The sequence below is a fragment of the Ambystoma mexicanum genome, chromosome 3q, assembly GCF_040938575.1.
Source record: "Ambystoma mexicanum isolate Mex_15411 chromosome 3q, UKY_AmexF1_1, whole genome shotgun sequence".
Lineage (NCBI taxonomy): Eukaryota > Metazoa > Chordata > Amphibia > Caudata > Ambystomatidae > Ambystoma > Ambystoma mexicanum.
Window position 1 is genome coordinate 733,148,436 of NC_090926.1, and position 25,800 is coordinate 733,174,235.

Here is a 25,800-nt window from a genome sequence, read left to right on the forward strand (position 1 = left end):
AACAGGGAGCCGCATGGGAACAGGAAAAGCGGCGCAGGACTGGAACAGAGCTGGCACCAAAAGCAGCAGATAAAACACTACAGGAAATCTGGAATTCAAGTTTCCATTGTTCAAGGTACTTGCAAAACCAGTAACTTGTGCTTTCCTAGAGCTTATGGTAAATACATTCTGCAGCTGCGCACCCATGGGAGCAGCCAAGAAAGAATGGCCTTGAGTAAATGCCAAACCTGAGAGCCAAGCCTGCAGACAGGAACACTGTGCTAGCATTGACAGCAACCATCGGGCCTCGAGCAGAGCCCAGACAGTGCCACCCTTTGTAAGAATGCCATGGTATTGAGAAAAGGGACTACACTTTGCTTGTCTACAGTAACTGCTCCGTGACTGCTCTGTGGCTGCCTGTGTGGACAATGCATACGGCACAGAACTTTCGGTGATTGATAGCTATGTGCTGGTCTGTGCTTGGCTCGCATACATGCTTCTTTTCGATGACTGCAGTGTACAGCTCAGCTACAAGCTAGCCCTGAAGAAGAACACCCTGACCCTATCAGGGGTGCCTCACCCTAGGTGGCGTATGGTGCAACGCCGATATAAAAGGGACAGAGAAGGAAACTGTCCCTGACCTTCTATACTGGTGGCATATACCTGATAGAACACATTAACATACATTCAGAGCATTTCCGACTGGCTGATGCAAAAGAAGACAGAACTGTGCATTCAATTCTGTCAATACTGGCTCTAAGTGATGGCAACCTCTAACCAGGTTAACTAATTGGATCCCAAACTAAGTACAAACTTTAATTATGCCCGTGGGTCTTAGGTGTTGGAATACAACAAGTACAGTTGGAATGTCCGCTGCCAAGAAACAAGCTAAAATGGCTATTATAAAAAAGTGCTCACTCTATCTGCCCAGATCAGGACAGAGGCGCATCAGGGAAGACTACGCGAGCCCAGCACCTCAATTCAGGATAGAGATGCCAACTAACCAATTCCACTAACAATTTCCCCCTCTGCATATACCCCTCAAACTCCAAACCAAACACAACCACAAACCTACAGCACAACAAACCGCACAAACTTCACTACATGGCAACAACAAAACAAAAACACACATAGACTCGCAGAACTGTACACAACGACTACCGGCTGCAAACACCCCAGGCCCAACCAACGGACCCACCGGACTGAGACCGCCAACAGCACATCACTGCTCTCTTGCACTTTTCCTGCTTCCTCCCACTAACTCACCCTACCTTCCTCTTTCAGAGCCGCCAGTGCGCCAGGGGACCACTCCGGTAGTGATAGTGCGCGGTACAAATGTCCTTTAACATTAACATTAACATTAACATCTATGTGAGTGTACAATCTGATTTGTCCAACTAGTATCTCTCAATTCTTGTGAGAGATATCTGCAAGGTCATGAGAGTCCTCCTGACCTAGAGGGTCGACCGGTTTCAATGGCTTTAGAGAAATAAGCCATCTTCTTCAGGACCGTGATTTATGAGAAAAAGCAAATTTTACTTATCCAGCATATCTGTACTGGAGTTGCCAATGATGGGTACATGCAACCCTCCAGGGTGAGTCCAGGGAACCTCGTGGACTCAGTCGTGCTGGTCAAGGTGTCATACAGCAGCTCTTAGTCAGAGGTGCTGTGTGCAGCGATGCCGGGCGACGACTGATCGAGGGCTAGCTTGTAGCTGGGTTGTCTCCCCTTCTTTCAAACTGTGTGTCCATGTAAAGTTATTAAGTACAGTGTAATTTTGAATAACCTCTCTCCTGAACCGTTATTTTGTGTGACCATATCATATCCAGTTAATGGTTAAGGATCAGAACGGCTTGTCCGTCTCCCCTCTCTCTCTCGAATGTTCCCTGTTTGTTTGTAAAAAATGCAGTGTACATCTAACTGTATAGGAAGGCTATCCATAGCTTCTTTTTAACTACTATATAGTGACTGCTACATATGGCTGTTCATTGCTGCTTTGTTCCAGTTAGCTGCATCATGCCTTTCTGCTCTCTGCCTGCTACATAATGTTGCTCTGTTCCTCCCTGTTTCATGCCTGCTGGAGGTAGCTCCCCCAGATTTCCTGTAAAGTGCCTGCTGCATAAAGTTGCTCTGTACTGTTTCATGCCTGTTGCAGATAGCTCCGCCATGCCTTCCGGTTCCATGTCTTCTGCATAAAGGCGCTCTGTACCTCTCCGTTTCATGCCTGTTGCAGATCGTTCCTTCATGTCTTCAGGTTCCATATCTTCTGCATAGAGTTGCTCTGTACCTCTCTGTTTTGTGTCTGCTACAGATAGCTCCCCCAGCTTTCCTGTAAAGTGCCTGCTGCATAAGGTTGCTCTATACCTCTCCGTTTCATGCCTGTTGGAGATAGCTCCTTCATCCCTTCCGGTTCCATGCCTTCTGCATAGAGTTGCTCTGTACCTTGCTCTGTTTCGTATCTGCTACAGGTAGCTCCCCCAGCTTTCGTGTAAAGTGCCTGCTACATAGGGTTGTTCTGTACCTCTCTGTTTCATGCCTGTTGCAGATTGTTGTTTCATGCCTTTCAGGTCCCATGTCTTCTGCATAGAGTTGCTCTGTACCCCTCTGCTTTGTGTCGGTTCAGGTCCTGGTGCATAAGGCTGCTCTGAACCTCTCAGTTTCATGCCTGTTGCAGATAGCCCCTCCATGCCTTCCGGTTCCATGTCTTCTGCATAACCTTGCTCTGTGCCGCTCTTATTTCAGGGCAAAAACAAAGAGGTGATGGCTGGAAGGTTTAGAAAGAATCCTAACCTCTGGCATTGTTCTGGGCAATCTTCCAGGCCATCGTTCTTCACCTGCCATGCCATTGCAGAAGGGGAAAGAACATATGCAAATCAGGCTTGGTCTCACCCCAAGAGGGGCAGTCCAGCCCGAACTGCTAGGTCACATCCCTTCTGCACGAGACCACAAGCATCCCCAGACATCTTTGGGCCTTGTTGGGCCTCATTAGTGAGGAGTAGCTTGGGTCTTTAGGCCCAGCAGGCACGGGAGCCACGTCTGGGCGTACCCGTCCCACTCAGGGTGACAAAGCAAAAACAAAGAGGTGATGACTGGAAGGTTTAGAATTAATCTTAACCCCTGGAATTGCTCTGGGCAACCCTCCAGACCATCATTTGCTCGCTTGCGCAGCCATTACAAAAGGGGAAAGACCATATGCAAATCAGGCCTGGTCCCACCCCAAAAGGGGCAGAAAACATGTCTGGGGATGCTTGTGGTCTCGTGCAGAAGGGATGTGACCTAGCAATTCGGGCTGGACTCCCCTTTTTGGGGTGGTACCATGCCCGATTTACATATGGTCTTTCCCCTTGTGTAATAGCTTGGCAGACTGAAAAACAATGGTCAGGAGGTTTTGCCCAGAGCTGTGCCTGTGGTTATGATTTATTCAAAACCTTCCAGCCGTCAGCTTTGGTTTTGCTCCTCTCTGTTTCATGCCTGCTACAGGTAGCTCTCCCATCTTTCCTGTTCCGTACCTGCTGCATAAGGTTGTTCTGTACCTCTCCGTTTCATGACTGCTGCAGATAGCACTCCTCTGCCTTTCTGTCCCGTATTTTCTGCATAAAGTTGGTCTGTGCCTCTCTGTTTCATGCCTGACACCGATAGCTCCCCCAGCTTTCCTGTTCCGTGCCTGCTGCATAAGGTTGCCCTGTACCTCTCTGTTTCATGCCTGTTACAGATAGCTGCTCCATGCCTTCCTGTTCCATGGCTTCTGCATAACCTTGCTCTGTGCCTCTCTGTTTCATGCCTGGCACAGATAGCTACCTCATGCTTTTTTGTTCTGTGACATCGGAATCAAGCTACATGCTTCCCCTCTGTCCGGTCCAGCGCGTGCCCCTGTAAACAGGGAGGCAGGTGCTTACGGCATGCTACCTGTCAGCATCTCTCTGCTTCTGTGCCCATACCTTTGACCACCTTGAATTGAAAGGGCAGCGCTGGAGGGATGTGACAGCCAAGAAAAGCAGCCCTGTTCTGCATCTTGGAAGAGTGTGCCGTGGTCGCGCCCCATCCCACAAAGGTTGCAGTCACTTCTCTCATTAAAGAGATCCTAGAGTGTGGCATACCCTATGTAATTCTGCTACTTTTTGCGTTTCCAGCAGCGTGGATACTGAAAGACCATGCCTTTGGTGTGAGTCTGAGGCCCCGATCGGTGCTGCCACCCACAACGGTGCATGGAACATCATAGTTCATTTGCATATATTTAACTTTGGCCTAAAAACCATGAAGCCACTACCAGCCTATTACTAATATTATGAAATTAAACGGCCAAACTGCTGGGTAAAATACTTCATTAAAACATCCCCCACCCTTTCACCTACTTCCAAGAGTGTGGTCACCTCAAAAGATGCCTGTGGCTGTGGTGGCGGGAACGAGTCACGCGCAAGTGTTGGGGGCTATCCCAATGGCTTGTCCAAGTTTCCGTTTTGGGCCCCCTCCTTCGGCAGCTCTGATCTCGCAACATGGCTTCCATGTTCCTTCTTGTGCAAGTTTTCTTTTCTGTCCCTGTACGGATTCTATACACCCATCAGCGTTTATCGGCTTGGCTTTCTGCTGTCAGCTCTTGGAAGCAGCCAAACATCTTGAGATTGTATTCTTTGCTGCTTCTTCAGCTATTCCCCCCCCCCCCGCTTTCGGGTTTCTTTCCTCTGGAGGTTCCGGTTGGAGTCAGCCTCGTAATTCGGGGATTTCCTTTGCAGGCTCAGAGTGCATCTGTCGTGGCGGTTTCATCTGTACAATATTAAGAAAGTGTCATTTGTTAACTTTTTCTTCTTCCAAAGTTTTGTTGCAAACTATTGTTTTGCCACTTCTTAATTATTGTTGTTCACATGATATGCGTCTTCCTAATTACACACTTCTTCCACTTTGCTCTGTTTTCCACTCCGCTATTGGGATTCTTGTTTTTATCTTCTCTTAATTCGAGTAGCTCTCCATACTTGCAACCCTTGTGTTGGCTCCAGATTTCTACAGGGTTTAAGTTTAATTTTCTTTGTATTTTTTTTAAAGTGTTCATTCACTAGACCCTGTTTATCTTTCTAAGTAGATTTTGTTATACCGTCCATACCATCTCTTTGTTCGGCTTCTGAATTCCTTCTTTTGGTCGCTCGATCTCCTTTTGCACGCTCATACCATCTCTTCGTTCGGCTTCTCAATTCCTTCTTTGGGTCGCTCGATCTCCTTGTGCACGCTCATACCATCTCTTCGTTCGGCTTCTCAATTCCTTCTTTCGGTCGCTCGATCTCCTTGTGCACGCTCATACCATCTCTTCGTTCGGCTTCTCAATTCCTTCTTTCGGTCGCTCGATCTCCTTGTCCACGCTCATACCATCTCTTCGTTCGGCTTCTCAATTCCTTCTTTGGGTCGCTCGATCTCTTTGTGCACCCTCATACCATCTCTTCGTTCGGCTTCTCAATTCCTTCTTTTGATCCCTCGATCTCCTTGTGCACCCTCCCGCTTCTGCTCATTGCAACTTTTGGCCCCTAGAGTCACAGAACGCTCTTCCCTTGAGTATCCATTCTTGTCAACTTAAGAAACCTCTTCAGTCTAATTTTTTACAGATTGCTTTTCCCCCGGAAGTATGTTGTCCCTATTGATTATGGTTATTTTAGGGTTCGTGCTGCCGTCATTTCTCTATGAATTTTTAGTACTTTAATCTCGTTCAGCACTATTTATATACTGTATACATAAAGTAATAACATAAGGTGTACTTCTCTTGATTGAGCGGCTCGGGGGCGTCCAAAGGGCCCATCAACTATTTGACAGCCATACATGATTTATGATATGTAATTTATAACGCGCATGTACACAAGTGATTGAGGCGCGACAAGACAAGGGAGGGAAGACAGAGGGAGGACATGACAATCTTAGTAGGCCTTGTGTCTTTCAGATCTGCAAGTGCGACAACGTAAAGTGCAGGGGGAAGGGAGAAGGGGGAAGTGCCAGGGAGAGGCGAGGGGGAAGTGCAATCAGGGCAGCATGGCTCTGAGTAAGTGCAGCCAGGGCAGCGCAGCTCTGGGTAAGTGCAAGGGGGTAGGGGGTTCTAGGGTTACAGTTACAGCCCTTAAGTGTGCGGTAGGCCCAGAGGCAGTGCAGGGGAGACCGATAATGGAGGTGCATGGCACCCAGTGAAACTCTGAGGATAGCCAAGCAACCGGTCGTGCAGCAGAACAGGTATGTAAGCAGGTGAAAGAGAGAAAGCAGAGGAGAAAAAGAAGGTCTTGAGCTGCTTCCGCAACTTCAGATGGTCCGGCTCAAGTTTGAGAGGGGCAGCAAGGCCATTCCAGAGGCAGGCACTTGCAGAGGAGAGGGACCTACCCTCACTCTCTGGCTGGAGAAGCGTCGGACCCTCAGAGAGTTTGAGGTAGCTGAGGGAAGGGCTCGAGAAGGAAGCTATTTTGGAAGAGAGAGTTGGATGTAGTGCCATGTAATCCTACCATGTTCTATAGAAGTTAGTGCCACTGGTGCCTCGCCTGAGTGTGTGGCAAGGGTGACACTGTCCTACATAAAGCTCAGAGCCTCAAAGATGGCACCTGTAGGGGAGCTGACATTTACGATTATTGACATTTCTACTTTGGTCGATCAATAATCGTGGCTTGTCCAAGATAAGATTTCTGAAAAACAACCATATTCAATGCACACCTGAATACCCTTTCTCCCAAAAGGAGTGTAATTAAAATATTTTCGACTTTTTTGCCTTCCTGTTGTCTGTGATGCTGAGCCTGTGTTGAATGTCACACCAGCCTGGCTAATGTAATACATCCCCACTGAGCCTCAAAGCAGGGAGGCCGCTCCTCCAGCTCAGAGCGACATGATAATTAAATCAGCAATTACTGGAGGCATTCCATGAAAAGCCCTTGTCTTAGCTGCCAGGGCTTGTTTGTGTTGTTCGTAGAGGGATAACTACTGAGTGGGACTCAAAATTACAGTGGCGGGGTAGTGTGCTTGGAAGGGACACACCTCGTTGCAGTCTACGCCAGGTCCTTCTTCCTTGCTGCACCGCCGCCTGCATTATTAAAGCAATGAGAGTAGTCTAGTCTTTCAAATAAAGGAAAAAGGCAGAGCCGCACTTTCACTTACAGATTTGTAGTTTCATTTTGAATATGCAGCTACAGTTTGGGGAAGTACAAAGGTAAGTACACCGGCTGAACAATTGGCCAGACTGGCTCTTTCATTGGATAGAATGACCCAGATGATGCCCTGACACTTGATTTTAAGTTGGACGAGTGGCTGTTTCATTTACAGAGCGGTACCTTTTCTATTTGGTATGTCATATGGCATTTGTATAGCGCCTAATGACAATTATAAGGCCTCAAAGCGCTGTGGGGGAACTCCCTTGGAGGACCGAATTCCGAGGTATGAAAACTGAGAAGAGGATTTTAGAATGCGTGTGTGCATTTTAGCCAGTTCGAAGGTAGGGAGGGGCGGCTAGGTCTCTGCTAACGACCCATGGAGATCTGGCTCGTGGATGGGTGCTGTGATAGGCTGTCGGGAGAGTATGTGAGTCAAGGAGACTAATTATGGGCCCAGCTGGGCTGGATTTATTTTGTGGAACTCAGGTGCATTCTAGTGGCAGAGATGGTGTGCGATATGAGGTGGATTAGTGAATTATTACAGGTGTATGCGGGTGGGTGGCCATCCCCCGGCAAGGATAAGGCTATGTTCTATTGAGATGGAGTGCTATGCGTACCAAAAAGTCATGGCTATCTAGTTGCGATGAGGATAACTATATCATATCATAAAGATTGACTGGAATCCATTCTGTGAGGCCTAGGTACCATCTTGTTGTCTCATCAAGTGTCTCAGCGGTGCCCTCACCTACCTGCGTGGGGGCGATAGTTCACCCAGGAAATGAATCAGGTCAGTCAAGATGCAGGGAAGAGTCAGGTCTTCAGGGCATTTCCGAAAGATGAGGTGATCCTCTATGCAGCAGATACTGAATGGGATTTAGTTCCAAATGGTGGAAGTTTGGACGCAGAAAGAGGATCCCCCTATTCTGGTAGATTTATGAACTGGGATGATAAGGAGGAGAGCTGTGCCTGATCTCAGGTTTCTGGTTGGCCTGTAGTGTGTGACTTTCTGTTGTAGATTTTCTGGACCAGTGGTGTGCAGAGCATGGTGGATGATGCACATTGCCTTGAGGGTGGATCATCACCCATTCGGCACCCAGTGAAGGATACGGAGGGTGGGTGTGATGTGTTCTCTGGGGCCAGGGCAAGAACGAGCCTTGTTACAGTGTTTTGGACCCATTAGAGTTTTCTAAGTTGTGATGCGGGGGCACCTAGGTATATGGTGTTGGCATAGTCTAGGTGAGAGAGAATGTTGGCAGTGATCGCAGCGACTGTGTGGGAAGGTCAGGTGGGGGCAGATTTACCAGAGAATGCGTAGGTATAGATAGCAGGATTTCGACACTGAGTTGATGGGATGTGATGTGATAGTGTCAGGCCTGAGTTCATAGTGTAGCCGAGGTTCTTTACTGTGTTGAGGGCAGAGGGGGGTGGGCCTATGGAGGGCGGCCAAGGGGTGGTTTGGGGAGTAGGGCAGTCTTCTGCAAATAATGATTTCAGATTTTCTGGGGTTGAGATGGAGGTGGTTAGCAGCCATCGAGTGGTCGAATTATGTAAGGCATGATGCAAGGTCGGGGTTGTGTTGGAGGGGTCCTTTGGGATCTTGAAGATGATTTGGGTGTCATCTGCGTAGTTGTAGCAAGATAGGCCATGTGTGTGAATGATACCGGCGAGGGGCCTCAGGTAGAGGTTAAAGAGCAGAGGAGAGAGGTGCCCTGTGATACTCTGTGAGTAACAGGACAGGGAGTCGAGGAAAATGGAGGCATGTGTATTATTTGGGATCTGTTATAGAGGAAGGAGTGGATTCACTTCAAGGCTGCATCCCTGATGCTGAGAGAGCAGAGTCTGTCCATGCGGGTGGGGGGGTCAATGGTGACGAAGGCCACCAAGAGGTCGAGAAGGATTACTGTGGCACAACCTTCTGAGTCTGCGGTTTCTTTGAGATCATCCCAGATGGACACTAGGCATGATTCAGTTCCTCGTAGTGGTATGAAGCCAGATTGGTCAGGATCGAGGAGGAGGATGGTTTCTGGGAAAAGGCATAGCTGGGTCTAGGCTGTTCGGTCAATTTGTTTAGCTGTGAAACAGTTGTTTGAAATAGGTCTGTAGTTTGCCGGTAGGAGGAGGTCAAGGGTTGGTTTCTTGAGCAGGTGTTTGATGTATAAGGTCTTGAAAACTGATGGGAAAATGCCCGAAGGGAGAAATGAGTTAATGATCAATCTTACAATGTTGCAATGATTTCTTTTAGAAGAGAAAGAATGCATGGATTTCCAAGGGATCCTGAGGGACGGCTGTTAACTGGTAGCTTAAGAAATTTCTTGTGGCAGATAGAGAAGGAAGAGAAGAGCGAGCATGTGGAGGGGGGTCTGAGAGCCTTGACGTGATGCAAGGTAGTGGGGTGGGAGCGATGCTATTTTAATGCCAATGGTGAGGTTTCTTTCCAGGGCTATGTTGTGGAAGCGGTCAGAGAGAGTCACAGAATGCTTCTGTGTGAGGTGGGAAGGAGGAGGTGCATTGAGGGGCCTTGAATTTAGAGATAATCCCCTAGAGGTATTTGGGGGCATTGGTGATGCTATTCCAGTAAAAGGATTTTTTGGACTTGTGTATTTCTGCCCTGTAGGCTTTGAGCTGCAGGGCGCAAGCTGTTCTATTGTGCGGCGATGGGTCTGCCCACCATCTGCGTTCAAGGGTGTGGTTCTGGGATTCGAGAGATTTTAAATTGAGGTAAAATATCTGGGGGAGAGGCCCTGGATGAATACAGGGAATGATGGGGGGACTTATTAGAGGGAAATATGTGCTTAACACTTATGTACACTCGCGTCTCTTGAGTGGAACCGAATTCCTGAGACAGATTATTAATCATAAAGGAGACAAAGCTGTAACTCAGACATCAATAATCTGACCTTATTAATTGTATTAACATATAATAATATTTGTATTATCATTAACATGATAAATTAATACAAATATAAAAGTTAACTGCCCGCAACAGAATGTTATTATTCAGATAGATGCAATACACATTAAAAATAAAAATACAAAAGTATCTTGCCCACAGCAACATGTTTCTATTCAGATAAAGATAAGATGCACATTAAAATTGACATAACACCACTTTCAAAAACATGGGGATGTTGCAGAAAACGTGATGGAATAATGATTTCCTTATGGTTTTTCACCAAAGTAATTGGCATAGATGCATCTGCATCGTGCAACAGTCTTTTCATACTCATCACACCCCAACATACGGACACATACGCTTCAGTACAAGTTGTTTCTGAAACTCTCATGAGGGACGCATGTTCCTGAAGAATTGGACTGTACAGAAAGATTCAGTCGTCCTCACTTCTTGTCTAACAAGGCTATTAGAGAAAGGAATTCATCACAAACATACATTTACATATTTTTGTCCCAACCAATATTGCCACCCCTTTGCCCGGTTGGTGGTTGTGACTAACTATAAAGCCCACTAATATTATACTTAATTCTATATATTGTCCCGACTAAATCTGCAATCAAACACTCTTCCTCCTTTGTTAGTCAAGCGGGTAGGCAGCCTGTCATGTCTTGTGCTACTCAAAGTTTAGCTACCTGTGAGAAACCTGATGGTGTCTCACCCGCTAGTCCCCAGGGATCTGTCATCCAGGTGACCAGGACATGGCCATCGCTTTTGGATCCAGTTCCTGGGGGTGGACCAGTGTGGGAGGATCACCTGGATGAAGGGTCTTCGGGGAGTGGAAGTGGGACACCGGATGGTGAGACGCGGTATCCACTTCCCTGTAACACCCTTTCCCCATCCTATCAGGTAGGATACCTAGGAACTCAACTCCCCCCTTTCCCGACACAAATATATTCTAACAGACAGTTCACAGTGAGCGACAAGAGCCATATACCTGACATGTCCTGATACCATGGTCAGGCAAGGTCAGGCAATTACTGATCATTACACAAACCTGACTTCCATCATACTTCCCCACACGGATAAAAGGTGGAACATGAAAGCACACTCTGAGTGAGGAAAAGCACACAAGGGAACAGAGGCAGTTTAATACAAGGAGAAAGACGGCGAGACCAGAGAGAGACTTGGTCCCATTTCTACTTTCATTTCTCATTGTTAGTTTGTGATTTTGTAGGTGTCCTCTTTTCCTGCCCACTCGTTGGTTAGTTCAGGTGTTGTTGGATCCTTCTCCTTGAGTGTTAAATGTGTCTGATGTTTGTGTTCCTTTCTTTTGCTTGCTCCGACCCTGACGCCATCTTCTTTTATCTTCCAGAGGTGGCAGGATTCTCCTTTCAGTACAATCCTGGAATTCTGCGGGGGAGTCAGTTCATGAAGATGTTGACCAAAGAAGAGCTTGAGGAGGAACAGAGGTATGTTTCACTGGCGCCAGGCAGAGACGTTCATGACACTTCCCTGGCATTAGCATGGCCTAGCAGTGCTTGCAAGTGGAGTAGCGGTACTGGCATCCTTCCACTCTGCACTTCCCATCCTCGTCAACCGGGATAGAATTATTGGTGTTCAATATCAGAAGAGTATTGAAAACCAATGATTCTGTAGAGAAATTAAAGTACTACTGTATCCTAGTATTCCCAGACCTGTTTCTCGCTGCTCTTTCTATTCCCCTTGCACTCACTTCTGCCTCACTCTTCCTTCTCTCCTTCCTCCTCTGTCATGCCACCACTTCCTCTTTTAGTGTTTTCGACCTTCCCAGGCCCTCCTTTACTCTGGTTTCAGACACCCTTCTTTCGCACATCCCTTGTTCTCGTCCAAGTCATTCTGTATCTGTCTCTGTCTTTCACTATCTTTTTCATTGTGCCACACATTCTTTCTTACTTTTCTTAATGGTCCTTTCCCTTTTCCTAACTCTCCCACCCGTGGTAAGTTCCTGAGTCCTTTGTCTCTTTCCATTACTCTGACCACATACTCTTTTGCTAGCTGAAGGCAGATGGGAGCCTTTAACCAATCGGAATGCTGCTTTGGCTTCTCACTGTTAAAACACGCTTGACTCTAGCTTTCCCCTTGGTCATTATTTAGTGTTTTCTTATTTACTTAGTTTTGGGTTACCAGTATTAAAATTACGTATCAGGAGTGCTACAACAAACACTGCTCTGGTGTTCCATTTGTGTGAGACCCCAAGAGTGCAATGACAGAGATGTTGTGGAGGATGTTACCAGATGACTCCATCTCACCGAGGACACCATATTCAAGTCAAGGGCACGTGCCCTAAAATAATAAGTGGGTGATTAATTAGGATACGGGATGCGATGCACCCAGGGGAGTGATGTCAGCGGACCCATCAAGGTAATGCCTGAATCTTTTAGTAAATGGGGAGTATCCGGCCTCCTGGGATAGAGCCACTTTATTAGCAATAGAACATGGGTCCTTTTCTGCCACCTAGTGGTCATTTACATACATATTAACTTCTTTGGAGGGACCGCTATATTCCTATAAACATATTATTGTTGACAAACTACTGCCCAATTTTCTTGCCTAACATCACTCCTCCATCATTCATACTTAGGAAAACAAATATACCGAACCTTAAAGTGATGTTTATCCTGGCTTTTGTCAAATATCCTTTTGAATTCCTGTAAAGCTCCACTTTTAGTGTTATTTCCCTTATAACTGTGGGACTACAAGTACTTTATTTATGTATTGTGCATTTGTAATGCCCGTATACATCAGACATTGTGTTTCAAATCGCCCACAGGGCAGAGGGGTTGTAACATGGGAACAAAGGCGATAAGGATAAACAGGTGAACGGGGGAAGGGGCGGTCCTACTAGGCCACATGAGCATTCAGAACGTGCAAGTGCATGAAGAGAGAGAGGGAGAGGGAAGGGCGGCTAAGTGCTAGGCGTTCCAGGAAGTGCTAGTAAATTGTGTGCAGCAGTAAGTGCCTGGCAGAAGTCGCTTGGCACAGAGTGATCTCCTGCTATTAATAAGTGCAGGCCTGTGAGAACACAAGTCAGAGGATGCATGAAGGCAAGTGCAGGTGGTGGGGAGGGTGCAAAAGGCTGGAGGTGATTGGGCGAAAGGCCGGGTCCCAGAAGGACACATAAGGCCCCAAGCCACCAATCTCAGTGACTGCAGGGTATTAGCACGGTGGTGGTAAGAGGGGGAAGGAGGAGGTGAAGTGGAAAGTCTTGAGGAGCTTCCGGAATTTGAGGAGATCCGGCTCAAGACGGAGAGGAGGGGGGAGGCTGTTCCAGAGGGAGGTGCCAGCCAAAGAGAGAGATATTCCACCAGCTCGCTGCTTAGAGAATTGCCGACACACAGAGACTTGGAGCCGGAGGTGCGTAAGGATCTGGAAGGAGAGTATTTGGTGAGGGCAAGTTGTAGACAGATTTGTCCACAGCCCCAGACAGCCTTACGGATGATATGGAGGGATTTGAATTTGATCCTTGCAGCAACTTGGATCCAGTGGAGGGATTTTAGGGCTGGAGAGCTACGGTCTTGGACAAGCTGGATGGGGTGGAGAGAGGAGGGTAGATTAAGGAAGAGGCTGTTGCAATAGTCAAGCCTAGATGGTACCAGTGCTCTGGAGACGTTGAGCTTCTGGGGAAAAGTGAGGAAAGGAAGGATGCCTCTAACGAGGTGGAGTTGAAAATGAGCCTTCTTGGCAAGGTCCGAGATGTGAGGGAGGAAAGAGGGAGAGGAGTCGAAGATTTCTCCAGAGTTTCTGACTTCAGATGCAGGAGAAGGTGGAAAGTCCATAGAAGGTGGCCAGAGTGAAAGAAGGAAGGAAGTAGGGAGTATTCCAATAGGAAGGATCTTGGTCTTGCTGGCATTGAGGCAGTGATCATTGGAGGCACACCAGGAGTGGGTGGCAGATAACAAAGGAATCTGCGCTTAACAGCCAGGGCGGCTGAAATGTTTACACCTGACCCGGACAACTTGAGAACCCCTTAAACTCTGTTACTACTTTAAAGATTAAACACTCACTGCTTTCGGCTATTCTTTGACACAGGCGTGCAGCTTGCTGTTATGCATCATGGGATTAAATACACAGCTAAACAGACAAATGCATTCGATGTGTCTAAAAACTAGCTAGTCTTCAAGAAAATGGAATCATCAACTTAAATCAACTTTCACTTTTGTTTAGCTTTATTTTCTTGAATGCAAGTAACTATTTGACAGCCAGTTGTGGGCAGCAGGGAATTGTGGCTTGATGCTGGTGTGTAGATAGCAGACGTAATTCAAAGCAAAGAGTGACAGCAGTTCAAGTAGTTACAGCCCAGCATGTGACTCTGCTGAGGTGCTCAATTCCACAAGTTCACATTAACAGAGGACACCATCTATAAAGTGAATCCCCTCTCTAAAAAGGATCGAGGTCTCTGTCCACACTTGTGTGCCCTTGACTTGAGTTCTGTTTCAGTACTAGGATTTGGTTTTACTTTACTTTGACTTTATTTCATTTGAACAAACTCACGACTACAACTCCCAGAAGGCCACCAAAGGGGAAAGTAAAGCTCAGGACTGGTACATGCTGTCCTCAATGACATGGAGTCCACTGGTAACCTTTAGTTGTAGAAAAGACTCACCAGAACACTTGTATTTTCTTCAAACATCTTTCCAGCATTGATAGACAAGCAGGGTGAGAAACATACTGTAACACACCCAGTAGGGTAACTGTGTGTATATTACATTGTTAAATAAAAATGGCAAATGTACGTGCATTGGAACGGGTAGGTACACATTCTTCTCCATGGAACCACCCCTTGTAGTATGAGTTACAGCAATCTTCCTTGCTCCTGTATCGGCTGGAACAATCCCAAACTTTAGATCTGATCATGACCGATCCCACTCCTTAGATCTGATCAGGACCAATCCCAACCTTTAGGTCTCATTGCACCCCTTGTACCAGAGAGGTCTCCTGGAAGTGTACAGAATGGCTCTTCCTCCCCCACAGTGCCCGCCTCCTTCACCCTAAAAGGATATACCGATAGGAATGCTTGTTTTCCGGTCAAGGGAAATTTTACTTTTCTTTACCCTGCCCCATTGTGTTGCATTTACATTTGAGTTGACCCATATTGAGTGACTTGGTAGGGATTAAATGTTACACTCTGCTTTTTTATTGAAGTGTTTTTCCCATAAAAAAAATGTATCATGATTACTACTGGGCAAGTGCGCTAGGGTGGCCCTCTAGCGCTTCGCTTAGAGGTATGAGTGCCAGGTATAATGCCAGGGATCAAGAAGAGTTATTGGGATATATATATATATATATTTCGGAGATGCAGATCTGCTTAGATCACATGCTATGCATAGGCCGACATCTAGTGTTAGCCGCAGAGTCTATTGTTTTCGAAACACGAAAAGGGATGTCGATAGGGCGTGCCAGTAATACTATCCCTAGTGTGACATCTCCTGTACCCATGGTCCTTCACGCGTCGATGCCCCTCAGATTGTTTTTTTCCGCCATCATAGTCGGACGCAAGTTGCTTCTTTTCGCGAATGGCTTTATTTATACAGTTAAAATGTCTACTTTTTTTTTATCTTTTTCGATGGCCATACACAGCAAGATCTCCCGCAACAGCTTTCGAGGACAAGACCATTCGTCGAGGACAACCACTGAACCGTCCCGACGAACTTTGACTGTGGCCTACCTAGGCCTAACGGGCCTCGGCCCTTCACAGTAGGGAGAGTGGGGGGAAGTCATAATTCCTTTCACTTAGAGAAGGCCTATTCCCCTTTTCTTCCTTTTCCATCGCTGAGCTGCCATCTTTTCATACTCTGGAAAACACACCATTTAAATGTTTCTCTTCCTCTAACAGGAAGTTCCCCTGGAAGGACTCACACATGGTGTGTAACTTCAGCCTTCCCAGGGACCATTCCGAAAAACAGTGCAAGTTCTGCAAACTGTTTCCGCCCAAGACACTAAAGGACCAGAAAACCAAACGCTGGGCCCATCACGCCATAGAGGCCGAAGCCGCCATGGAAGTGGAGGGAGCCTCCAGCAATGGCAGCATCGGCGTCCTAAGTGACGCTGAGGGCAATCAGGACCCGACGGTTTCTCACATGCGAGCCCTGACTCCAACAGGCAGGCCGGCCTTTCTGCTACAGAGACGACACATGGCGACGCAAGCACACACATTGCACGCCACACCAAACACCCCCCCCAAGGCTGACAGTCGACCACGTCGTTGACCGATAAGCCTCACGCGGTGTCGAAGGGAAGGTCCGAAATGTCCCTGTCCTCTGGGCCATAGCGATCATGTTTGCCACATGACAGTCCCCCAAAACAGACACCGAAGTCTGCTCCAGACACCACGAGCAAAACAGACAAGAATTCGGCTACCGGCGATAGAGCATTGAAAGACGCATGAACGGCCCTTTCTAACAATTCCAAGATTAGAGAACTCCCTGTGATACTCTCCTCAAAGCTAAAACGTCAAAGCACTCAAAATCTTCGACGTCCCTATCCTTAAAATGCCCTATTTCCAAGGATAAAGAACTCTCAGCCCCTAGTGACACCCTTTCAGAGGCAATGTCACATAAACATCCACCTACATCAGAGGCTTACTCTACCCCAGCTCCCTTAAGTCTCCCAAGCTCCACTGAGTGGACCCCTGAGCAATTTGACAGAGTAATGAGGAGAATGTCTAGCTTTGTTGATTTTCCTGATCAACACCCTGATCAACTATCCAGCATTCAAGGGCCTTCTCAGGGGGAGGCAGCCAAAAACCAACCTGCCGCCAAAAGACCTTGTCTAGACTCTGTCCAGCCTAGTTTCTCTCATAACATACCTGACAACCTATACTATTTTAACACTTCAGGATCGCAGGACCCTGGCTCAATAACTGACCAAAGGGACCTAGAATATACAGACCAATAATGATAATAATATGATGAAGATGTATATATACATCATACAATCTCCGGACCATCATGACCAACCTGTGGCTGATTTCCCTGTGGACAATCAGCTGCAGTATAATGAGCTCCTTTTAATAGCTGCTGAACATTTTAAAATTAATACCCAGGAGGCACAAGTTGACAAGGACTTCGTAGAGGACATCCTCAGGGAAAGAAAATCTGCAGCACAGTTCACTGCTGCAGTCTATCCAAAGGCACATTCAGCCACTTATCCCCAACCTTACGAGGGCAGTCAACCCTTGTATTGAGAAGATGTTCAGGCCAGCCCCGTCAGACCCAATGTACATCAGGGAGCAATTAAAGCCTGACTCCCTTGTTGTGACTACCACAACAAAGAGAGCGGGAACACCTTTAGCCTCTGCCGAAGCCCCTCCTGACAAGGAGTGCAAAAAGATTCACACACTGGTCAGGAAAGTAGCTTCCTTGGCTACTTACCAAGTAAGGATAGCCAATAACACTACCCTCTTGGTGAGTTATAATTGCCACAAGTGGGATGACATCTCGCAACAAATTGGCTCTGCCCCAGAGCCCCTTAAGACACAACTTATAAAAACCGTAGCTGAGGGTAAACAGGTGTCAAGCTGCATCCTAAAAAATAATCTAGATGCAGCGGATAATGCAGGCCAGATTGTAGCTGAGGATACCCTAATTAAGCGCCATGCATGGCTACTTCAGTCCAGTTTCAAGCTAGAAACCCAAGCCAGCCTTTCAAATATGCCAATTGAGCCTAACGCCTTATTTTGGAAAGCGGTCGAGGATGCACTGAAATGTGCTAAATGTGCTAAAGAGGCGTACAACACCCTCAAATCCCTGCTGTTTTTGAGGACAAAACTCCCAGCAGTCCTCTAATTATAACCAGAGCGGGTAGGCTTCATCTTGGGGTTCCTCGCAAGGGCAATCCCCCTAACAAAACTTTCAAAGAGGGCACAAAAGGTCTAGAAGTAGAGGCAGATCCTCCTCAACCAGAGGCTCCACCCCACCAAAGCAATGACCACCCACTCCTGGTCCCCTCCCATGCTTCCCCAGAGTAGGAGGTCGCATTTCTCATTTTACCCACGCATGGGAGGGGATCACATCAGACAAGTGGGTACTTTCCACCGTAGCGGGAGGCTATTGTATAGAACTTGTAGAAACACCACCCAACCCGTCAAGACAAAGACAAACGATGCAGGAGGAACAGCGCATTCTGCTGGAAGAGGTCAAAGCACTGCTACTAAGCACTGCTACTAAAAGATGCCATAGAAATCGTCCCGGCAAACCGAGTAAACAAGGGTGTCTATTCAATGTACTTCCTTGTGCCAAAGAAAGACCTTACAATGCGCCCTGTCCTAGACCTGCACCCTGCAAACTTATATGTCAAGCTACAGACATTTTGCATGACAACGCTACAAGAAGTAATCCCACTGCTAAAACAGGGGGACTACATGGCAACTTTGGACATGAAAGAAGCATAATTTTATATTTCATTGTTCCCAGCGCACAAAAAATTCCTTAGCTTCAAAATAGCAGATTAACACTACCAATTCAAGGTGCTACCCTTCAGCATAGCCTCCGCTCCAAGAGTATTCACCAAAGTATTAGCGTTAGTGGCAGCATGTTTACACAGACCATCAATCCCAGTGTACCCTTATCTGGATGACTGGCTGATAACAGGGGATTCCCCCCAAATTTGCAAGCAAAATACCCAAAGAACAATCAACCTTCTGTTCCAATTGGGGTTCTCAATCAACGAGAAAATATCAAGTCTCATTCCAAGCAAAACCAAACAGTTCCGAGGAGCCATCATAAAAACAGACGATGGGCTAGTCTGCTCCTCAAACGAAAGAGTCAGAAACATACTGCTGCAAATACTTAATTATCTGGCCAGTTCCCATAACCTTTGCAAAGCAATGCGCCTGCTCGGTATGATGGCGTCCTGCATTTTTCTGTTTCCGCACGCATGGTTGCGCATGTGCCCAATGGAACAGTGGTTAGCACAACAGTGGTCTCAGGCAAGTGGTCAGTGGGAAAATCTAGTGGTTGTTTCGCTAACCCTAGTACAAGTGCTACGCTGGTGGTCCAAAGAAAATCATTTAAAAGGGAAACCCTTTCTCAATCCACCGATTCAAGCGATACTTACAACAGATGCATATCACTCTCTGGATGTGGAGCCCATTACCTTCACCACACAGCGTATGGCCTGTGGACGCAGATCACAGCCCAAAATCACATCAATCTCTTGGAGATTCTAGCTGTAGTCAAGGCCCTACAAGCCTTTCAGCTACATCTAACAGGTCAGACAATACAAGTCCTCACAGACAGTACCACTGCCATGTTTTACATAAACAAGCAAGGAGGCACACACTCTCCAAGTCTGTCCAGGCTATCCCAGAACATTTGGAAGTGGGCACTCAAGCGGAACATGTTCCTAGTTTCTCAACACGTTCCAGGGGAACTTATTTCTCTAGCACACTCTCTAAGCAGAGACTCTGTACCCTAAGAACACGAGTGGCAACTCAACAGAGGAATTCTAGACAATGGCTTGTCCCTCTGGGGTTATCCCCCTTTAAACTTGTTTGCCACAAGCCAAAAATGCACAATGCCCAGACTTCGCATCCAGGTTTCCCCAATCCAGATCCAAGGGGAATGCCCTGTGTATGAGCTGGTCAGGGATATTTGTTTACGCTTTCCCACTGATACAGCTACTGAGCAGGATAGTGCACAAGATGCACCAGGAACAATCAACTCTAGTCGTAGTTGCTCCAATGTGTGCAAGGCAGCCTTGGTTTCAGCATCTGCTCAAACTGGCGATGGGTGAACCAATCAAGCTCCCGTGCCCCCTCAACAGGCTCTCCCAGCACGGGGGGACACCATTACACCCACATCCTCAGTGTATGAAATTGTCAGCTTGGCTCCTGAAGCCAAAGAGTTTTCGACATTTAAAGCTACACCTTTGAGTGTATGGAAATCCTGAAGGAGGCTCTGGTCAACCAAGCACCAGACACTGCTACTTCAACAAATGGAAAGGATTTGTAATATGGTGCCAGTCAAAAAATGTAAACCCTAGTGAATGTACCCAGTCACACATTCTTCATTACATGCTCCACCTACTAGACTCCATCAAGGTTCACCTTGCGGCTCTGTCCGCGTACACCACTTCACAAAACAAGGTGTGCTGGTGAAAAGTCCCTGTTGTTGAGGCTTTTATTGAGGAAAAAGAGGCTCTAGCCTTCACCCCCATTTCCAACCTGTCACCAGGTTGGGATCTCAATGTGGTACTTTCAAAGCTCATGGGTCCTCCCTTCGAGCCTATGCACAAGTCCAGCCTTAAACACCTAACATACAAAACAGCTTTTCTGGTAGCCATCACCTCCATAAGAAGGGTTAGTGAGCTACACGCGTTTCCAGTGCAGGACCCTTTCTTTGTTATCCACAAAGACAAGGTGGTACTAAGAACACACCCTAGGTTTTCACCTAAATTCCTATCCAAGTTCCATGTTAAAAAAGCCATTAAACTAGCTGCGTTGTTTCAAAATCCTTCAAACTCACCTGAGAAAAACCTCCATACACTGGATGTAAGAAGGGTGGTTCTTTACTATGTAAACAAAACAAGACCGCTAAGCAAAATAGATCAACTGTTTGTCTCCATTGCACCTGGCAGGGAAGGTGATCACGTTTCAAAGAATGCCATCTCCAGATGGAAAGTGAAATGCATACAGCTCTGCTACTCTCTATCATACAAAACTCTGCCTTTCACACCCACAGCTCACTATACCATTGGCACAGGAGCTACTTTGGCTTGTATTGTAAACATCCCTTTGGACACCATTTGCAAAGCAGCTACATGGAGTTCCATACACACTTTTACTCAGCATTACTGCATTGACACACATTCTGCAGCAGATTCACAGGTGGAACAAGCGGTACTAAAACATCTATTTCCTCGCTTTACCTTCTCACAACCCAGCTTCTTCTCCAGATACTGCTTGCTAGTCTATGCATAGCATCTGATCTAAGCAGATCCACAAGCCACAGAAGGGATAAATTACTCACTGTAATCGTATTTCTGTTGCTTGTATCTGCTTAGATTCACATGTGCCACCCTTCCTCCCCTTGGAGTAGAAGGTGCATATATGTTTTCTGGCTTTACCTACTCTTATCTGCTTTATTACATCTGTACTCACGTTACACTTCATTCTACCTCATGTCAGAAACAAAACAATCTGAGGTACCTCGACGCGTGAAGGACCATGGGTATAGCAGACGTCACACTAAGTACAGTATTACTGGCACGCCCTATCGACGTCCCTTTTTGAGTTTCGAAAACAAATAATGTAATACCACTAGATGTCGGCCTATGCATAGCATGTGAATCTAAGCAGATACAAGCATCAGAAATACGATTACGGTGAGTAATGTGTCCCATATATAGGCTTTTCTGGATGCCCCTCTGGAAACCTATGTGCTTCTGATATGACAAGCTTAACGCATTCTCATTGCAGGATTGAGTTGACCTCTGACCTCACATCTCTGTAGCTGATGTTCTAAGTCCTCGGCCATATCCCCTGTACAAACACTCTTGGTAAGGCGCTGACGGCTCTTCCTAGAATTAGTGGCCTGATCCCCCCTCTCCCAGTAACAACACCTGCTAACATGTGATATCCAGAGTTGAGTGTGCTCAATTCATCCTTTCCCTCATGTGTCCACCTCCTTCTCACCTCCCTCCTGTCCCATTGTCATAACAAACTAACGAAGAGTCCTGTACCACCCAGCAGCCCGCAGGCACCTCCAGGAGCGCCTGGGACAGAGTCATGTGAAGAGGGGGGAGGCCGGGGTATAGTACAGGCACCCTGCTATGGGTGGGTGGCATACAATGAGGAGGTGCTCCAGGTAGGAATCTTGCTGGGCTGAATCATGCCTTAATTCTTCCGAGGTTGCAAACTAAGTGCCACAATTGTGGGCCATAATTGGTAATTGTAATAACTTTTTACCAATGCGCCCTGAAACCACTAGCTCAGTACGTGGAGCTATATAAAGGAAAACACCAAAAATGTTGCGCAATGCACAGTGAAGATAAGCCAATAATGTGCATGTTATGTATAATATTTGTTCTAAACTCAACAATACAATTGACGCCAAAGCGCTGAACAAGTAGCACATCATGGTACAATAAAAGCAGTTACAATTCATGCAATCAACGAAGAAGATAGGATTTGAGACCAAGCAAGAAAGTGCATATGAAGACATACATTGTAGAGAAAGGGGGCAAAGGTTCCAATATAAAGGAGCAAGTAGAGAGAAAGAGCGGAAACGAGACTGAGCACAAGGAGGACGTGGCACAGTTAAGAGAAAAAGACACTCAGGGCGAAGTGATCACAAAGGTACGTAAAAAGAAAACAAAGATTAGAGATAAGGAGGGGCCAAATTGTAAAACGATGTAAAGACCAAACAGAGGAAATTAGAATTAGAGTCACCAGGTGAGAGAGAACATAGAAGATGACTAGAAGAATTAAAAATAGATTTAAGAGGAGCCAATTGCGAAGCAAGAAGACCAAAGAGAATTCAAGTAGAATAAGCAAGAAAAGATAAGATATGAGATTAAATGTTTTACTGCATTAAAAGTAAGCAATGGTCTAGCGTTGCGAATGTTGAAAATATGAAAATGACATAGTAAAGATATATGATAATAGAATGAAAGCTCAGAATCAAGATAGAGGCCCATGTTTCGGGCAGAAAAGAAAATAGTGAGCAAAGATGGGGGAAAAATAGAAGCAGATAGAGAGGGAGGAGGAATAGTAGTATCAGGAAAGAAAATAACTTGCGTCTTAGAAGAGTTTGAAACAAAGTAATGCTCAGCCAAAGGAGGAGATGGAGAGAAAAAGTTGAGTATCATCAGCATAACAATGGTGAGATATTCCAAAAGACAAAATTATAGAAGCAAGAGGAGAAGTATAGAAGGAGAAAAGAAAAAGGCCCACGGCTGAGCCCTGGGGAACCACATACAAGAGAGGGAAGACGCAGAAGACTTGCCAGCCCAATACACAGAGTAAGTGCGATTAGAAAAATACGAATGAAAACAGGAGAGAACAGAGCTGGAAAATCCAAATGAGGAGAGGGTTACTAGTACTATAGGGCTATAGTTGCTGGTGTTGCTACACTCTCTCCCCACAACACATATGCATGCTTACCTTTAAAAAAAATCCAGTATTTTTATCCTGCGAAAATGGTATCTTAAACTTAATGATGCCATCCGTGGTAGTATATTGCACTTTCAACATCATACCATAGGGATGGTAGGACACTCTCCATGATATCATCATGATGATATATTACACTCAATAACATCTTACCATGAGCATGCATGTCACAATCAATTATGTCCCGGTTAGCTCCAACTTAAATCCAGCTTCTGAGAATATGTTCTTCATTTAAGCCTCTGCAATCAGGGAGGGTGGAATTCCTGGGCATGAGGTGCCCTGAAGCCTGACTTAACATCCTAGCGGAAGGCATTTGGGAGGCCTTCGGGCACCTAAAGCCCATAGATTCCACCCGTCACTCGGTGCTAAGCCTTTAAGCACCCAGAGGAGGCCTCTCAGAACCTCGTGGCACCCTGAAAAATGCGCTACAAGCAGGCTGTCGCGTACCTGCTGCAGAACGCAGCCATAGAAACATGGCTGTGCTGGGGGTGCAATGTTGTAATGGGTTGTGTAAAGACCATCTTTAGCACTTTCAGGACCCGGGGCACAGATAACTTTGTGTCGTCCCTCCACCAAATCAAAGGAATTAAGGGATCCAGAATATCTTGCTTGCCCGCCGTCATGATCCCAACCTATAGCTTGATATGCTGCCTTGCAGTGATGATAATATTACTCTCGTTCAGTCCCCTTACCCTCTTCATTGTTGATGTGATGAGAATGATACTCAAGTAGCATTCCAAGGCCATCATTAGCAGTCCGTGACGAGGGTATGTGTGTTCCAGCATAGGTTCAGGACACGTTTTATCAATATCATCCACAAGGACGGTATACAGCCTGTAGTACTAATGCAGGACCGTATTAAAATGGTACACATAACACAGAATAGAGAGAAGACTCGAATTAGCTGCCTCACAGAATTCAAATGTGCTTAAGCATGGATACCGGAGACGCATTGAAACCAAGGAGAAAGCTTTGCATATCATAGCATAGATAGTGGATGGTGATTAGAAGTTACTAGGAAGGTGTCCGTGTCCAGACGAACTGAGATTAGAATAGGCACATGGTTTTCAAGTGGTGTTACCATTAGAGAGCTATGAAACAAGTGGCTGTGGTGTATTAATCTTCACTATTATTTTAAAGGAAGCAACACAATAGCTAGTTAAACCATGAGTGAGGCTTTTTGAAGAGCATACCCAGAGAACGAAATCACTATGAAGGGCAACAATTTTGAAAGGACTGACAATTTTGACAGGTTAGGCAATACGAGATTAAATGAGATGTCCAGGATCACTCATTGGTTAAGAGGTGAAGCAAGGAATTGCACCCACACTGCAATTTCTGTACTTCAACAGTTTGTTTACTCTTATTACCATGAACTAAAAAAATCCCATATTGTTGAACTGACTTGGAAAGTGCACAAATCACATAACCAAACATGACAATTTGTTTTAAAAAAAAAGCTATAGAAGCATATTATGCAAAATGGGAGTGGCTCTAGCTTCATTCTCTCCATCATTAAGGGAAAGATACAAGCACCAGAGCACTAATTGATGTGATTTAAAAGATTTCACCTGGGTTTCTCGTTTGTATTTTAAAGCGTTAAATGCATCCAAAACACAGGCTTGTGAACTTATTTGTAAACGTGCAGAAAAACTGTTGAATTTTACAAAAAAAGCAAACCATTTTTTTTGTCAAATTAGCAGCCCTGAAAATATGCCTTCAAGAGGCCTGCAATATATGGTCCCCTCTCTTATGTCTAGAACCCCTTCCGCTGAAATGGCCTACATATCAAGAAAGCTGAGGTAAAGGGGGAAGAATTTCACCAGCATGTGTGAAGACAAACCTTTTCAGAGAAGACAGCACAGTAATGTAAGTGATTTTGATTGATTTGACCAGGATCACTATAGCGTCTGCTGTCAAATCAGGGATATAAGCATGAGCGCTTTGGTTCCACAGTCTTGAATATGGTTACCTAGTCGCCTCTTAGACTTATGCTCATCATTGGAGGGGATTCCCTAGATTTTACAACTCCCCATCTGAACATACAAATTTCTAGAGCTTCCCCATACTGAGGCTATCTTTGTTTTTATAGCAACTGCTATCTGGTGCAGCTACTTTGCTGATAATAACACCTGTTGTGCCACAAAACAAAACAAAGTACATATACATGCAGGTTTATCAACTTCAGAGATAGGAAAGGCTGAGTCAGCCTTGGTGGAATTTGCTATTGTAATCTTGCAAATGAACACAGATCTGTGCAATGAGCGCTTAACACATTGAGCTAACCTGTGAGCCACCCATCGCAGCACTAACATTTCTCAACATGCATTTCAGCATTGGCTATTGCACGTGATCAATATAATTCCCACAGAAAGGTGAGAATGCTGCCGGAGTTGTGCCGTAGTGAACACACAAACTATGTATACCGCAATGAACACAGTACGCATTACAGGATGTATGGGTCAGAGCAAAATGTACCTGTCCTAAATGACAGGCAATAGGTTTAGAGCCTCAGCAGCACTCCATACAATATCCTGACGTGTGCTGTTCAGTTCTTGTGAACAATGGCAATGGACTTAGTTAGATCAGGCAGCTTTGTGAGGCCATCCCCGCCCCCTCCTCCAAGGTAGGCTCCTGGGCCAAGTTCCCCTTTTGGCCTCCCATAAAGATGTCTGTG

At 46.0% G+C, this 25,800-nt stretch overlaps 1 protein-coding gene across 4 annotated transcripts in view; it reads left to right on the forward strand.

Moving 5' to 3' along the window:
* The window catches only part of MXRA7 (matrix remodeling associated 7), a 309,537-nt gene that overhangs the window by 203,285 nt on the left and 80,452 nt on the right, over nucleotides 1–25,800 (forward strand). For 2 of the 4 annotated variants that reach the window (XM_069654667.1, XM_069654666.1), the window contains exons 3-4: nucleotides 11,346–11,442; nucleotides 21,429–21,508. In XM_069654667.1, the coding sequence (XP_069510768.1) occupies nucleotides 11,346–11,442; nucleotides 21,429–21,462 (131 nt within the window). In that variant the 3' untranslated portion in view covers nucleotides 21,463–21,508. The remainder of the gene's footprint in view (nucleotides 1–11,345; nucleotides 11,443–21,428; nucleotides 21,509–25,800) is intronic. The other 2 variants (XM_069654665.1, XM_069654668.1) reach the window with 1 other exon arrangement.